Genomic DNA, 17230 nt, shown 5'->3' on the forward strand with positions numbered 1-17230 from the left:
ACTCCTTCGGAGCCACTGCACCTGGCTGAGTACTGTATTTTCTCAGGGGCCCCTCACGGAAACCCAGTGCCCCACAGCAGAGGGCAGCTGCGTCTGATGCCTCTTCCCATCCCGAAGGCTGCTAGGGGCCTGGCACACAGGAGGTGTTGAACAGGCATCAGCTGAAAGAACTGAATGACTCAGTACTAATGCTTCAGCGGAGGGCAGACTGGTTTTACCAAGCCAATGCTTAGTACTGCCCACTCACCACTGGCCCAAATCAGGACACCATGGTGCTGCTCCACCACTGGGCGAGGACTGGTCCCACTGGGCTACCCAGAGTAAAACTTGCTCTATCTACTCTGCTGGCAAGAGTCCCCTCATCACCTGATTCTAACTAAATCCCTGCTGCCTCTGCTGGCCTCTGGACGAAAGGCCATTTCTTCCTTAAGTCCTCTGACTGCAGGGGCAGGCGGGTGGGGACTGGGCCCCATCGCTGCTTCCAACCATGACCCTTCTGCTGGAGGCCCACGTCATCCAGCTTCACGAGCCTTTCCCCTTTTTCTCTCTGTCACCTGTGGACATTCTGGAAACATGCCCCCATTCACTGAAGACTTGCTCTTGGCTCTCAATTTTCTCTGTACCCGAGTTCTTTCTCTTTTTTTTTTGAGACAGAGTCTCACTATGTTGCCACACTGGAGTGCAGTACCACGATCTCTGCTCACTGCAACCTCCGCCTCCTGGGTTCAAGTGATTCTCATGCCTCAGCCTCCTGAGTAGCTGGGACTACAGGCACACGCCACCTTACCCAGCTAATTTTTCTAGTTTTAGTAGAGATGGGGTTTCACCATGTTGGACAGGATGGTCTCCATCTCCTGACCTGTGATCCGCCCACCCTCTCGGCCTCCCAAAGTGCCGGGATTACAGGTGTGAGCCACCACACCTGGACTACCCCAGTTCTTAGCACGATCCATGAGTCTCCCAGGTCCACACCACTAACCCTGTGCCCACCCGGCCATTCTGGTCTTTGCCCTCATCCCTAACTCACTGCCACTACCCCCACTTTGGTCCCTCTGCCCCTTTCTAGCTGCTGTGCTCTTTGGCCAACCTGAATTACATGAACTCACTTTATAATCACTTATTTTGCAAATGCCTTCAATTCCTTTGCCCACCTCCTGTACCACCTGGCAAAACCTCTATTCTGGATGAACTCTGTCACCTGCCCACTCCATGCCTGCCCACAAGAGGCTGAGTGACCCTGGAGAAACGACCACAGTCAAGAAATGCATCTCACTTCATGCACGCGATCACCGATGGACACAACACCCAGCCCTGTGCAGACCCTGTGTTTTCCCTTCTGACCCTGAGATGGTGACTTCAGGCCTCTGCCATGTTCTGCAAACTCTTCCCTCACACCTGTTCTCCCTCTCTCCCGCACCTGCTGGCCTCTTCTCTTACTTCCCTTCATCTTTACACCATGCATCGCACAACCTCCCTCTTAAAACAAAGGAGGGGTCCCTTCTTCCAGCAGAACTGGCTGCTCTGTTGAATGACAATTGGTGATCAGAAAAATACATCAATAAAAACTCTCCTGTGGTAACTAAGGGCATATTATATGATAGCCCCAATTAAGGCAAATCCTGAGGCAAATCAGACAGGTTTGATAACTTCGATTTAAAAAATAGCTATGTCGGCCGGGCGCGGTGGCTCAAGCCTGTAATCCCAGCACTTTGGGAGGCCGAGGCGGGTGGATCACGAGGTTGAGAGATCGAGACCATCCTGGTCAACATGGTGAAACCCCGTCTCTACTAAAAATACAAAAAATTAGCTGGGTGTGGTGGCGCGTGCCTGTAATCTCAGCTACTCAGGAGGCTGAGGCAGGAGAATTGCCTGAACCCAGGAGGCGGAGGTTGCGGTGAGCCAAGATCGCGCCATTGCACTCCAGCCTGGGTAACAAGAGCGAAACTCCATCTCAAAAAAAAGAAAAAAAAAAATAGCTATGTCTTCTCCCTCTAAGCATAATTTTTTATATTATGTACAAACTTTGGTTATGTTCTCATGAAAAGCCTAATTAGTTGAAAACTCTCAAATTTTCGTTACTGGTTTTCGTGGCCAACATTTAACATTATGACAAGGTAAATATTGTGTGCTCAGATAAATTTAACTATAATGTCTAAAAGGGTTTGTTCTTTGGTATTTGATATAACTGTACACTTCATTATTCTCCATATCTATCTGACTAAAATTATCAAAATATCATTTCATAATACCATTAGTAATTGTTTCGCCATAGTGAATCAGATCGAATATAGTTTCCAAGCTCCTTATTAACTTGAAGACCCTGAACTCATATTTCATTTCGTTAAATAGTGAATAATCTTTGGGGGATCTGGACAATTTCTAAGAAGATGAAATTCACAAAGCCAGAAAACACAAAAACACCAAGATACTCTCCCATGCCTCTTCCCGGTATACATAGTGGAATGGCTCAGAGGATTAACAGGCTGAGAAGGACCTACAGACACCCGGGGGCCTTGCTGGTACTGCTTCCTCTCACCACTTTAGGGGGCATGAAGAGACAAGGGATGTGTTCCCAAAAACAGAGCTGGCAGGGTGTCTCACATCTGACTGCCTTTGGAATTTCCCTGACAATCCACTCGTAGTGCTGGTCACTAATGGTTTCAGGTTTTCTCTGGGTCTCTGAAGGAAGAATAATGACTCTGTGAGGCTGGGGCTATACTAGATACAAATTGCAAAGCGATACCATTTGCAAGTATGAATCTGTGTTCAAGATAATTGATGTGTTCTGTTAGTTCATCAAGAGAAATGTTCCAGTTTTATTAAGATGATCAATCAATGTTGTATGGGTATTGTCTTCCTGAATGTGCTGATAAAGTTTAGTCTCTTTTAAAGTGAAAAGATTTAAATGTGCTGGTTTTGTGTATATCTCAATACACACACACACACACACACACACACTCACTCACACACACACAAAGGTATCTTAACATTTTCAAACAAAGTAAAACAACATATACACTGTAAGAGGAAAAAATTAATAATTCCAAAGAAAACTGCTTTGTGATAAAGAATATGTCAAATGTAATTCTGTACCTGGATAAGAGAGGTTCCTTACTGCACCAAAATATCACTTGAGAGCTGGTTAATTTTTGGTGCTTTTTGTGATGCTTTTGAATCCCATTAAACAAAAGTCTACTTCTGAAAAGTCTCGGGTTCTTAATTATTTGCTGCTGTGTTTATTTTAAATATCGTCATTCTAAACCAAGTATATTACCATGTCTTGTCTTTATACACCTAATAACTTATGCTTATATCAAATCACCTCTGACAACTCTTTCTCAAACTGCCTTTTCCCAAATTTGAAAGAATAAAGCTCTCACTGTTCTATACATCTCAGCTACCTGTGGAACTCCCCAGATAACAAGTGGCCAACACTAGACTTGTTACCTCACTACAGGAAGGAGGGAAGCCAGACATGACTGGGAATGTCCGGTATTCTCTATGCTTTTAATTAGCTTAGCATTATGATTAGAGCGCTTGTATTTATTAAATCCACAATATGATAAATCAAATAGGGAAGTTCAATCTCCCTAGGGAATTGTATACAAAATTATTAATAGGAATTTTTTAGCAACTTCTTTCAAGATCAATAGATGGATACTCACATCTATTACAAAGACTGGCATATCTTTTGACAAATATATTTTTTAAACTTGTTTTATGTTTAAAATGAAAATACAGTATTCAGCCAGGTGCTGTGGCTCTCACCTGTAATCCTAGCACTTTGGGAGGCCAAGGTGGGTGGATCACCTGAGGCCAGGTGTTCGAGACCAGCCTGACCAACGTGGCAAAACCGTCTCTACTAAAAACACAAAAACTAGCCAAGTGTGTTGGCACACACCTATAATCCCTGAACGGCTGAGGCAGGAGAACTGCTTGAACCCGGGAGGCGGAGGTTACAGTGAGCCAAGATCACACCACTGCACTCTAGCCTGGGTGACAGAGCAAAACCTTGTCTTTAAATAAATTAATTAAATAAATAAATTAAATTAAATGTAGTACTCCTCTCATTTGACAATAATCTTAACAAACATTTTACGGGATGAATTAAAAGAGCCTGGAGAGCTGTCAATATTCTCAGTGCCCAAATATTTTAGTGTTGGGGTATCACTAACTGAATCCTTAGGAAATGGTTATGTGTTGCTTCTGCTCCATATAATATTATTATCATAAACCAGTCAGAGCCATTTAGCTTTATTCCAATGGCCAGTTTCTGTTTTTGCCTCACACTGGCCTAAAGTCACCTGCTATAAACTATAGGTCAGAAACAGAAACTTATAGTAGACATGTCAAAATAAAGCCTCTTTAGACACTATTAAAGGTACGCTTCACTATTGTGATTACTGAAGAGATTCCTCAATACCAGCTTTCCAGATAAGCTGACACCAGCCAGGAGCAGTTTCTCACGCCTGTAATCCCGGTGTCTGGGAGGCTGAGGTGGGGGAATCGCTTGATCCCAGACGTTTGGGACCAGCCTGGGCAACGTGGCAAGACCCCATCTCTACAAAAATATTAAAAAAAAATTAGCCGGGCATGATGATGTATGCCTGTGGTCTCAGCTACTTAGGAGACTGAGGTAGGATTGCTTGAGCTCAGCAGGTTGAGGCTGTAGTGAACTGTGATTATGCCACTGCACTGTAGCATGGGTGACACAGTGAGACCCTGTCTCAAAAAACAATCAAGTCAAACAAATAAGCGGACACCATTACCACCAGGAGACACCTGTCAGACTATGGAATGGATCGAGATTTCTAGGACTTTTTGGTTCAGAAGCAGATGACTTTAGTGAAAGTAGATGGGTAGAGAATCCAAGAAAATTAGAGTAATAATTACTTAGCAGGGGCTGAATACAACTGATGGAAAATTTTAATTCTGCCTAATGATCTATTTTCTACCAGAAAGGAGAAAACGTTTTCTTCTTTCTTGCCCCACCTCTACCCCTCAGTTTAACATGTTATAGACATTGAAACGAAACACTCTTGAAATGGTATCTCGTTCCAATGACTTTCAGGAGGAAACAAAATCCCAAAAAATCTTAATATAGACTATAAGATACCGAATCATCAGGGAAACTTAAGAACAGTAATTCCATAGGAAATATCACATGCTGATTAACCTCATCGGCAAAAGTGCTCAGAAAAATGGGTGAATGCCATACAAAGTGCCTTTTCTTTTCATGACAATGTATTTATACAGGTTCAGGGAGAATCTGCTGGGGCTGGGGCTGGGTATGGCGGCTCATGCTTCTAATGCCAGTACTTTGGGAGGCCAAGGTGGAAGGGTCACTTGAAGCCAAAAGTTTGAGACCAGAATGGACAATATAGTGAGACTCTGTCTCTATTTTACAAAAATTTAAAAAACAAAAGAAGCTGCCCTCCTCCTTATCAGGATATACATGGATAGATCAGATTTACCCAGCCAAGGTCATGCCCAAAATGTCACATTTAGATTCAAATCTCATTTAAATTAGGTATGATAAGCCATTATTAAAAGATGGCTTCATATGTGAACATGAAGCCTACAAGGCCTGCCAGGAAGCTTCTTTGGCTTAGGGAATTCCAACCTTGCACAAAGTACAGATGTCATTTCCTGACAGGCCAGAAACAGACAACCCTGGGGATCACAGGTAAGAGGCACAGCCCTGCAGGATAGGTCTTGCAGGTGAAACTTGACAGAGGTGAAATGAATCATTCTTGGGTCCTAATAGACAAACCAATAAAGACCATAAAAATGCTCCCAGTACACAGAACAATCAAAGTATGATCCCAAGGCTTTTCAAAACTTCCAGGAGGAATCGAACTCCAAAGCTGGAGGGTCATATGGCTCTAGTATGTTAACCATACAACAAGTTTTGTGTATTAATCAACATTACCTATTACACAAAAGTAAATAAAACTGGCCAAATAAGACGTTAAATTAATATACTGAACCAGAAAACTGCTGAACAAACTTTAAGTGAGCAGATCCGTACCTCCAGGGAGGGAGTTCTCCCCATGGGGAGGCTGGGAAAACAAGTACTTTGCTCTGCCACCATGCCACCAGCAAGATCAAACTCATCGCATGCCACAATCAGAAACAAAAACAAACAAAAATCATCTCACATCCTGAGACTTTCTCTAAAGGAGTACTCTATCTAGCAGAATCCCCACAAAATGAATGAAACCATGAGCCCTGTCTGTAAATATTTAATCCCAATGAAACTAACATTATCCCTCAAATATGCTGCGCTGAAGTCTGGATATGGGATGACCCTTGCAGACAGGATTGGCACAGAGGAAACTGCTGCCTTTCCACCGCAAAGAGAAGACATGTACCCTTGGCAGCCTTGGGGTATTTTTCTTTTTAAAAATTTTTAAGAGACATAGTTTCACCATGTTGCCCAGGCTTGTCTCAAATTCCTAGACTCCAGCAATCTGCCTGCCTCAGTCTCCCAAAGTGTTGGGATTACAGGTGTGTGCAGCCACACCCAGCCTGAACTTTTCCTTCAATACCTGCTATGTCCTGTATTGAAGCAGCCCGGTTCCTCCAAAGTCAAGACTACTTTGTAAAATTTTGCCAAAGAAAATAACTTCTTGGCAGGGCGCAGGGAGTCACACTTGTAATCCCAGCACTTTGGGAGGTCCAGGTGGGTGGATCACGAGGTCAGGAGTTCAAGACCAGCCAGGTCAACATGGTGAAACCCCATCTCTACTAAAAATACAAAAATTAGGCAGGTGTGGTGGCTCATGCCTGTAATCCCAGCTACTCAGGAGGCTGAGGCAGGAGAATCACTTGAACCTGGAAGGCAGAGGCTGCAGTGACCTGAGACTGTGCCATTGTACTCCAGCTTGGGTGACAGAGCAAGACTCCATCTCAAAAAAAAAAAAAAAAAAAAAAAAGGAGGTCCCAGGCGTGGTGGTTCACACCTGTAATCCCAGCACTTTGGGAGGTCGAGGAGGGCAGATCACCTGAGGTCAAAAGTTCAAGACCAGCTTGACCAACATGGAAAAAGCCCATCTCTACTAAAAATACAAAATTAGCCAGGTGTGGTGGTGCATGCCTGTAATCCCGGCTACTTGGGAGGCTGAGGCAGGAGAACCGCTTGAATCCAGGAGGCAGAGGTGCCAAGACAACGCCATTGCACTCCAGCCTGGGCAACAAGAGCAAAGCTCGGTCTCAAAAGGAAAGGATATACTTCTTTTACTGTTTTTGTCTGTGAGTCCATCTTTCACAATCCTGCTTGCTTTATAAATCTTGTGACATTGGTTTTATTGGAATTGGGATACATTATTTATCCTTGACTATCATTAAGTCTTCCCAAGTTTTATGTTTCAGACTCTGACTATATTACAGATATCTTGACCGCCCCCCCACCACACTTTATATTTCTTTGTACATCCCACAGAATCCACCATGACACTTTCTAATAGCAGATGTCAATAAGGGTTTAGCTGATTGATGGGTTGATACATCAGCTCGATATCTCCGTGATTCATACGTTTTCCTGAAAACTAATTTTTAAAAGACAAATTCTCCAGACCATCATTAATCTTTTCCTGAGATACTTTCATGCATTTAGATGCTCTGATAATGAAAAAATATATTGCCCAAATAGCATTTTGGGCCTTTATATTTCTTCAGGTACATATACCAACATAATCCATATTAAAATAATCCTTGATATTCACTACCTAAACCTACATATTACTCTAGTATGTTTCTTGAAACTACCAGGCATGATGTCTCACATCTATAATCCCAGCACTCTGGGAAGCCAAGGCAGGAAGATCACTTGAGGCCAGGAGTTTGAGATCAGCCTGGACAACATGGCAAAACAAAATACAAAAAATACAAAAACTGTCTCTACAAAAAGTACAAAAACTAGCTGGGCACAGTGGCACACACCTGTGGTCCCAACTACTTGGGAGGCTGAGGCAGGAGTATCACCTGAGCTCAGGGAGGTGGAGTTTACAGTGAGCCGACAACGTGCCACTCCACTCCCACCTGGGTGACAGAGCCAGACCCTGTCTCAAAAAAATAAAAACGAAAAATAAATTTAAGAAATAAAAAAATAGGCTAGGCACAGTGGCTCACGCCTGTAATCCCAGCACTTTGGGAGGCTGAGGCAGGCAGATCACATGGTCGGGAGATCGAGACCATCCTGGCCAACATGGTGAAACCCCGTCTTTACTAAAATACAAAAATCACCTGGGTGTGGTGGCACACGTCTGTAGTCCCAGCTACAGGGAATTGCTTGAACCAGGAGGCAGGGGTTGTAGTGAGCTGAGATTACACCACTGCACTCCAGCCTGGTGATAGAGCAAGACTCTGTCTCAAAAAAAAAAAAAAAGAAACAAAAAAGTAATAATTCATCGCCAAACTCTCCCTCAAATATCTGAATTTTCTACAAATACATGGAACACTGAATCCACCAGGATATTTTCTCATTTTTCGCCTCTTGGAGCCAACGCTCCTGAAGCCGCAGTCTGGACTAGTCTCTCTCAGTCTGTCATAGACAGCTCCCTTCACCAGCAATTCGACTCCCTCATTTCCTGGATGGAAACAGGTCCTCTTTCTAAGATAGGCTGAAGGTTTACTTTCACACTTAATTCATAATTTCAAATACAGAATTCTCAGTTAAAAACCATCTTTTTTTTTTTTTTTTTTTCGAGACACAGTCTCTCTCTGTCGCCCAGGCCGGAGTGCAATGGCGCGATCTCGGCTCACTACAACCTCTGCCTCTGGGTTCAGGTGATTCTTGCATCTCAGCCTCCCAAGTAGCTGGGATTACAGGTGCCCGCCACCACACTTGGCTAATTTGAAACCATCTTCTTGAGAATGCTGAAGGCACTGCCGCCTTGTCATTTGATTTCCAGTACAATCATATTCCTCATCCTTTGAATGTGACCTGTGTTTTCGCTCTGGAAGCTTCTAGGTCTTCTCTGTAAATGTTTTCTCATTCACTACGTCAGGTGCTTGGTGGGCCCTTTCCAACTGGAAACGTGTTTACCGTCTCTAGAGAATAAACTCCTAGGGTACAGGAAGAACAACAAGCTGCTCTGCAAACTCGGAGTAGGAATCTGGGGATCCTACAAGGACAATTAAACAACACCCCTGCTTTTAACCTCACTGCCAAGCCGCGTCCAGCGTCCCTGAGCCATGTGAGGGTTCTGCAGTGTGTTCTGTGCTTCTGACCACAGTTCAGGGTTCAGCTTTATCCGGCCCTGCAAAATCAGCTGCCACTAAGCTCTCTGCTCCCCAGATCCCAAATTTTATTGCCAGCATTACTGCTTGTACAGTTAGGTTTTTCAGAAGAGCTCTGTACAGACGTTTTGGTGGGGTCCTGGAGAAGAGGAAATCAATGTATGTTTAGTTGGCTACCTTTGGCAGCCTTCTATTTCATCCTGTAAAACACCTCTCTAGGCTCAGATTCTGTCACATGAGTCTTGCTTTTCCTCAACACTCACTGAGGTCTCATTCTAACTCTCTCTGTCTGGTTCTTCCTCTAGGACTCAAGCCCTAAGCGTTGCTTTCTCCCAAGACCCAGGGCGGGTGGCCTCTCCCTGTGCTCTTCCTTCCCAGCCCCAGCTCCAAGGTCAACACACCCCTTCCCACAGCTGGACTGCCATCCACATTCTGGGGATCCCCAAATTCTCGGTTCTAGCCCCAGTCTCCCCTCTGAGAACCCAAATCACATCCAACTGCCTAGGTGACTTCTCTAGTCCGCTATCTCACACACATCACTGATGACCCCAAAATAAGCCCAGCCCACAGTGTTCTTCCAGTCTTTTTTCCATCTGGGAAGCTGGCACTGCCACTGACCCCGTTGCTCATGCTGGAAATCTAGGAATCGTCCAAGTTTCATTTCTCTTCCTGAACCCACATCCAAGTTATAAGCAAGTTATACTGAGTCTAGCTCTAAAATACATTATAACCCATCCATCATCTCTCCCCAACTGCAGCGACGCCACCCTCAGACCAGGCTGTCTGCCTCTGACAGCTGCAACGTCTCTGAATGGGCTTCCTGCTCCTGCCCTGCCCTCCTCCCATCCTTTCCTCGTAGGAAGGCCAAAGTGACCCTCTTAAAAAGCAACCCAAAGCACGTTGCTTATTTCTTATGCCCTTGTAAGCTTACCATTGGACTTAGGATACAATTGGAATACTTTTTCTTTCTTTCTTTCTTTTTTTTTTTTTTTTGAGACAGAGTCTCATTTTGTCACCCAGGCTGGAATGCAATGGTGCGATCTCGGTTCAGTGGAACCTCCACCTCCCAAGCAATTCTCCTGCCTCAGCCTCCCAAGAAGCTTGGATTACAGGCATGCACCATCGTACCTGGCTAATTTTTGTATTTTTAGTAGAGACAGGATTTCACCATGTTGGCCAGGCTGGTCTCAAACCCCTGGCCTCAAGTGATCTGCCTGCCTCGGTCTCCCAAAGTGCTGGGATTATAGGCATGAGTCACCACGCCCAGCCGAATGCAAATTCTTTACCACAACTTACGAGTCCCTGCCTGACACAACCCTAAGTACTCTACACTCTAATCTGATGCCCCACTGTACTCCGGCCACACCGTGCTGCCTTCTCACTTGTTCATGATGACAGTCATTTCTCCAGGGCCTGCCCCCTCGTCATAGAACGCTCTTTTCACCACTGCACCGATGGCTCCATGGTTCCTTTAAACCTTCAGACCTCAGCTCCTTGGAGGCCTTCCCAACACACCTCTATTTCTCTTCTAAGATTCTCCCTCCCTGTTCTCCCTGCCCCACATCATTTTTGTTTGCTTATTTCACAATTTGAAATTATTTCATTCCCTCCTCCCCCCAACTCAGCTGTAAGCTCTGTTGCGGGGGGGCAGGATGGCGGGGGCAAGGAATGTGTGGGCACTGTGCCTAAGAGGAGCTGGACACATCAAGGAATAAATGAAGAACAAGCCATCCCTCTGATCCATGTTGGAGTCCTGTATTATAAACTACTTCTACTGTAGTAGAGAATTTCATCCTGTGATGAAATGAAAGCTTGGAATAGATTCAAAATGCCTCAGAAATTTCTGCTTAGAAATGAGAAGCTGAAACTTCATTCCAAGTCTGATGCTGTGGACAAATTAAATGACAGGATCTTTCAGACAGTGACAGGAAGAGAGAGAAATTCACACTCACCAATCCCTTTGTGAGGGTCCGGAGGACAGGAGACAAACTTCAGCACTTCAGCTCGCTTCTCTCTTAGACCCCAACGGTACAAGATTTCCCCATAGCATTTTTTAAAGTCATCAAACTGCTGGGCATTGGCAGGGTCCAGGAGCCTGGATAAAGTTAAATAGATTTCCTGTCAGTTACCTTAAGGAAAAACAGGGCCAAGTGCAGTGGCTCATACCTGTAATCCCAGCACTTTGGAAGGCCAAGGCAGGCAGATCACCTGAGTTCGGGAGTTCAAGACCAGCCTGAACACCATGGAGAAACCCATCTCTATTAAAAATACAAAATTAGCTGGGTGTGGTAGCACACGCCTGTAATCCTAGCTACACAGGAGGCTGAGGCAGGAGAATGGCTTGAACCCAGGAGGTGGAGGTTGCGATGAGCTGAGCTCACATCATTGCACTCCAGCCTGGGCAATAAGAGCAAAACTCTTGCTGGGCGCGGTGGCTCAAGCCTGTAATCCCAGCACTTTGGGAGGCTGAGGCGGGTGGATCACGAGGTCGAGAGATCGAGACCATCCTGGTCAACATGGTGAAACCCCATCTCTACTAAAAGTGCAAAAAATTAGCTGGGCATGGTGGCACGTGCCTGTAATCCAAGCTACTTAGGAGGCTGAGGCAGGAGAATTGCCTGAACCCAGGAGGCGGAGGTTGCAGTGAGCCGAGATCGCGCCATTGCACTCCAGCCTGGGTAACAAGAGCGAAACTCCGTCTCAAAAAAAAAAAAAAAAGAGCAAAACTCTTTCTCAAAAAAAAAGAAAGAAAGAAAAACAGCCTTGATACTAAATGGCACTTAATATACCCTTCTTAAAGCAGGAGCCCCGGCCACACTCAGTGGCTCATACCTGTCACTCCCAGCAGTTTGGGAGGCCCAGCTGGGTGGATCACTTGAGGTCAGAAGTTTGAGACCAGCCTGGGCAACATGGTGAAACCCAGTATCTACTAAAAATACAAAAAAATTAGCTGGTCATGGTGGTACGTGCCTATAATACCAGCTACTCAGGAGGCTTAGGCAGAAGAATCACTTGAGCCTGGGAGGCGGAGGTTGCAGTGGGCCAAGATCGCGCCACTGCACTCCAACCTGGCTCAAGAGTAAGATTCTGTCTCAAAAAAAAAAGCAAGAGTTGTGATTCTGAAGAAACTGAAGTCCTGGCATTGCAGCTCTCATCTGGGAAGGTGGTTACCTTTTATTTTTATCATGCTGATCACGTTCTCGCTCACGGGGATCACTGTAGGTCAGACTCCCAAAGCGGAGCTCTTCTGGTGAGGATTCTCCCCAAGGGGAAGACAAGTGCTCTGCCTCTCTTCCCGCTGAAGAAAATTGAATGCGAAGGGAAGATGGCAATCAGAGAAGGCATGGAAAGTATCTGAAGAGTCTCATAAGACGGCATGTAGCCAGTGGATTTCCCAGAAGAAAAGTAAGCAAGGCTGAATATTCTGAGAAATATAACAGAACTCTTTTCTACCCTTACCTTTTTGCCCAGGTATTTATTACTAAGAGAACGTGATAACTAAGTACACACAGATGCTAAGGCAAATGATGAGCTGGGCACAGTGGCTCACATCTGGAATCCAGCACTTTGGGAGGCTGAGGTGGACAGATCACCTCAGGTCAGGTGAAACTACGTCTCTACTTTAAAAAAAAAAGAAAAACAAAAATTAGCCAGGCATACTGGCACACGTCTGTAATCCCAGCTACTCAGGAGGCTGAGGTAGGAGGATTGCTTGAACCTGGGAGGCAGAGGGTATAGTGAGCCAAGATCACACCACTGCACTCCAGCGTGGGCAACAGAGCGAGACTCCATCTCAAAAAACCAAAAAATAAAAAATATATAAAGCAGGCCAGGTGCAGTGGCTCACACCTGTAATCTCAACAGTTTGGGAGGCCAAGGCGGGTGGACCACCTGAGTTCAGGAGTTCGAGACCAGCCTGGCCAACATGTCAAAATCCCATCTCTACTAAAAATAACAAAAATTAGTTGGGCGTCATGGTGGGCATCTGTAATCCCAGCTACTGGGGAGGCTGAGGCAGGAGAATCACTTGAACCCAAGAGGCAGAGGTTGCAGTGAGCTGAGATCATGCCATTGCACTGCAGCCTGGGCAACAAGAGCAAACCTCCATCTCAAAAAATAAAAAACAAAATAAATAAAGCAAATGGTGGCACAGAGATACAGTAGAATGTTATGTAGTCATTATTTACAAAGGCTTTTTGAACAATATATGCTCGTGATACAATTAAAAATAGAACACAAAATCACATACATGGAAAAACCACACTTCTGCACACAAAGAATGGATGAAAATGTTCTAGAATATTAATGGATGATATTCCTAGGTGGGAGAGCAACAGTTACTATTTTCTTCTCTATAACTTTTTGTTTGCTTTTCTTCGCTGGGCATGTGCTACTTTTGAAATCAGGAAAATTAAGATCATTCTAAAAAATGTTTTTTTGGCTTTTTTTCCTCAATCCAGGAAACACAAATACACCTACTCGGCAAACAGCTTTATGATCAGCTGGACTCAGGCCCAGCTGCATTTGTCTATACTGAAAGCGGTCATGGGAAGCGGTAGGTGGCAGAGGATCATGGAAAGGGCAGGAGAAGGAGAAGGTTAAGGGTCAGGTTTTGGGGTGAACAGTGGTTAGTCCCATTGTCAGTTTCTCAAGGTTACGAGATAACAAGCAACATGGCAAGGCACAAAGACCTGCAGCAAGTGGCCTGTTCCACATGCAAAGCCAGGCCTCCAGCAAGAGTATCCCTATCACAGTAAATGTAAAGAGAAATGAGAAACAAGAAAAAATAAGAATAAGCATCAACTAAAGGTTACATACACACAGCTATCAGAGAACTAAAAAAATCCAGCATGGGCTAAGATGTTTCCATACACACCTATGTTCCAGCTGCCCGTGTTGAACCCTGGGTCTGACATACTGGAGCAGGAACCAGAAGAGGTAAAGCTAGGCTGCAGATGGGAAGAGAAGAACCAACAGGACTAGCATGAGAACACTGTTCCCCATGACAGTTCACATTAAGAAAACATCAGGCTGGGTGTGGCGGCTCATGCCTATAATCCTAGCACTTTGGGAGGCCAAGGCGGGGGGGAACACCTGAGGTCAGGGGTTCAAGACCAGCCTGGCCAACATGGTGAAACCCCATCTCTACAAAAAATACAAAAATAGACTAGGAGTGGTGGTGGGCGCCTGTAATCCCAGCTACACAGGAGGCTGTGACACAAGAATTGCTTGAACCCAGGAGGCAGAGGCTGCAGTGAGCTGAGGTTGCACCATTGCACTCCAGCCTGGGCAACAGAGTGAAATTCCGTCTCAAAAAAAGAAAAGAAAAGAAAACATCAGACAAAACCAGAAAACAACACTTACATATCGACTATGGGATACCACAAGATTAGAAGAACGGTTGGGAAAAGGCCCAAAGGGGTTTGGTATCCCCTGAGGCCGAGACTGGGCTTCGAACACGCTACAGAGCATCGCCAGCGTCTGAACATCTCGGAGCTGGCAATAATGAGCCAACCTGAGGAAAAGGTGAGAGGAAAGAAAACAAGGTGAAGAGGAGGAGCTGAGGAAGGAAAAACGATCACAGTCATGGTGGGTTACTGCCACAGGGGTGGGACAGGAGGATTCTTGAATCTGCCTCAAAAACCCCCATCAGGAAATGGGGCTTTCTACAGATCCAGCAGTTTGACCTACTTTTGAGTTTGCCTAGACTTGCTTTGGAATATAAGGCACCAACGTAAGACAAATGATCTAAAGGACACATCTGAAAACCTCCGGCTGACATTCAGGCATGGGCTTAAATATGAACGCGGCTTCTCCAAGAACTAAGTAGACTAACCTGACATCTGAGCAAGGCAAGAGATGCTCCCTCTGTCTCCCCAGCTCCAAGGAAGAATCATACTGCTTTTGGAAGATTCCCATACACATCATTTATATAACTTAAAGCTGTATGAAGGAGTTCAGAGGACACTCGACCACCACAGTATGCTAGCAGGCAATAGACTCTGAGGTGCAGTTATGAAGATGACCTATGAAGTAAGAACAACTGGCCGGGTGCAGTGGCTCACGCCTGTAATCCCAGCACTTTGGGAGGCTGAGGCAGGTGGATCACCTGAGGTCAAGAGTTCAAGACCTGCCTGACCAACATGGAGAAACCACCTCTCTACCAAAAATACAAAATTACCCAGGCGTGGCGGCACATGTCTGTGATCCCAGCTACTCGGGAGGCTGAGGCAGGAGAATCACTTGAACCCAGAAAGCAGAGGCTGCAGTGAGCCAATATTGTGCCACTAAAATCCAGTCTGGGCAACAAGAGCAAAACTCGGTCTCCAAAAAAAAAAAAAAAAAAAAAAAAAAAAAAAAGGTAAGAACAACAGGGAGTGTTTCTTTTCTACTCCTATGCTAGAATGTGAGAAAGGAATCAAAGGGGCTTTGCCTTTGAGAATGAGTAACAGTACGGTCTTCCTATCACTAAATGTCTAGTATTTGTGTTTTCACACTCACTATCGTATTTGAGTTTTACACCAAGTAGGGTGAGCAAACCTGATCATCCCTGTGTTAACGATAAGGAAGCAGAAGCATGAACACGTGTCCCAGGGTGGCCTTGAGTCATAAATAAAACAAACCTCAACCTGAAGGCAGGAGCGGTTCTCTACCCAGGCCCTGGGCCTCCAAGTTATGGAGATTCAAGTGGTTTTACTTGGTGTTAAATTATTTTGTACAGTATATCCCAGTTTTCCATGTGTCAGTGCAATGAACTAAACACAAAATCAATGTTTTCTCGAATTGCCTAAAAGGGTGAAAGCATCATGCATGGTCTTTGGCAAACATGAACACCAACACACCGTTCTCCAATCCATTATCAAGGGTGAGACCCTGTAACTCTCAAGAAGAAACTTACCATCTCATGAGCTCGAACTCCTGTGTTCGGACTGATGTGATTTATGAACTAAAGCATGAATCTCTAAAGGATACATGCATCTTAGGGGTCTCAAATCCTTGTTATAGATGACAAGTATTGTATAGTTCTGTGTGCTCTAAGAAGTTTGTTCTGCACAGAAACCATTTCAGCACTTAAAGGAAAGATCCCATTCCTTTCTCTCATTCCTCGGGCCTTTGCACCCTTCTCTTAGGTGATGACATTTGAAGTGTTTACAGACTGAAAATGGACTTCACTCATTTTTCTCACTTTTAGCTCTCAAAACCTACAGGGACTCCAGCAGCTGCCGCCCGAATGGATGTCGAGCCCAGGGTGTTTCCAAATCTGGGTCAGATTTCGGACCAAGGCAAAGATCTGTAGCTACTGTAGCCAGCGACCAAACCTGGAAAGATCAAAGAGAAATACAAACTCAAACTGGGAAGGACAGGAACAGAAACATGAAGCAACTCCACCTGTCCTCCAAATAAAACCTGATGCCTTGCTACTCTGAGGGCAGCAAACGCTGGAAGCTTATTGAAATGCAGAAGTTTAGGGCCCATTTAGAACTACTGAATCCGTGTTTACATTTTAACCAACTCCTTAGGGGACTTATGTGCACTCTAAGGTTGGAAGAAACACTAGCCTTAAAAAGGTTTTATTAAGCAAACTTCAGAGAAATGACAGTGTAATAATTTCAACAGGTCATCTACTTAGCCACTAACTCATATGCCTTTTTATTTTACTTTTTTGAGACAAGAGTCTCACTCTGTCACCCAGGCTGGAGTGCTGTGGCATAATCACAGCTCACTGCAGTCTCTGCCTCCTGGGTTCAAGTGATCCTCCTGCCTCAGCCTCCTAAGTAGGTAGGATTACATGCGTGAGCTACTGCACCTGACTAATTTTTATATTTTTAGTAGCAACGGGGTTTCACCATGTTGGCCAGGCTGGTCTCAAACTCCTGGCCTCAAGTGATATATCCACCTCAGTCCCACAAAATGCTTGGATTACAGGTGTGAGCCACCACATCCAGCATCGAATGACTTTTTGAAATGCTGCTTCAGGCCAGGTATG

The 17230-nt window shown here is 44.9% G+C and overlaps 1 protein-coding gene across 5 annotated transcripts in view; it reads right to left on the reverse strand.

Moving 5' to 3' along the window:
• Positions 1–17230, reverse strand: part of WDR59 (WD repeat domain 59) — a 137245-nt gene that overhangs the window by 17762 nt on the left and 102253 nt on the right. For all 5 annotated transcript variants that reach the window (XM_074406368.1, XM_010350625.3, XM_010350624.3 and 2 more), the window contains 5 exons: positions 16450–16562; positions 14608–14758; positions 14120–14192; positions 12415–12541; positions 11196–11338 (listed from right to left, as the gene is read on the reverse strand). In XM_074406368.1, coding sequence (XP_074262469.1) covers positions 11196–11338; positions 12415–12541; positions 14120–14192; positions 14608–14758; positions 16450–16562 — 607 coding nt within the window. The remainder of the gene's footprint in view (positions 1–11195; positions 11339–12414; positions 12542–14119; positions 14193–14607; positions 14759–16449; positions 16563–17230) is intronic.

This window comes from Saimiri boliviensis, chromosome 1 (genome assembly GCF_048565385.1).
Source record: "Saimiri boliviensis isolate mSaiBol1 chromosome 1, mSaiBol1.pri, whole genome shotgun sequence".
Classification (NCBI taxonomy): Eukaryota; Metazoa; Chordata; class Mammalia; order Primates; family Cebidae; genus Saimiri; species Saimiri boliviensis.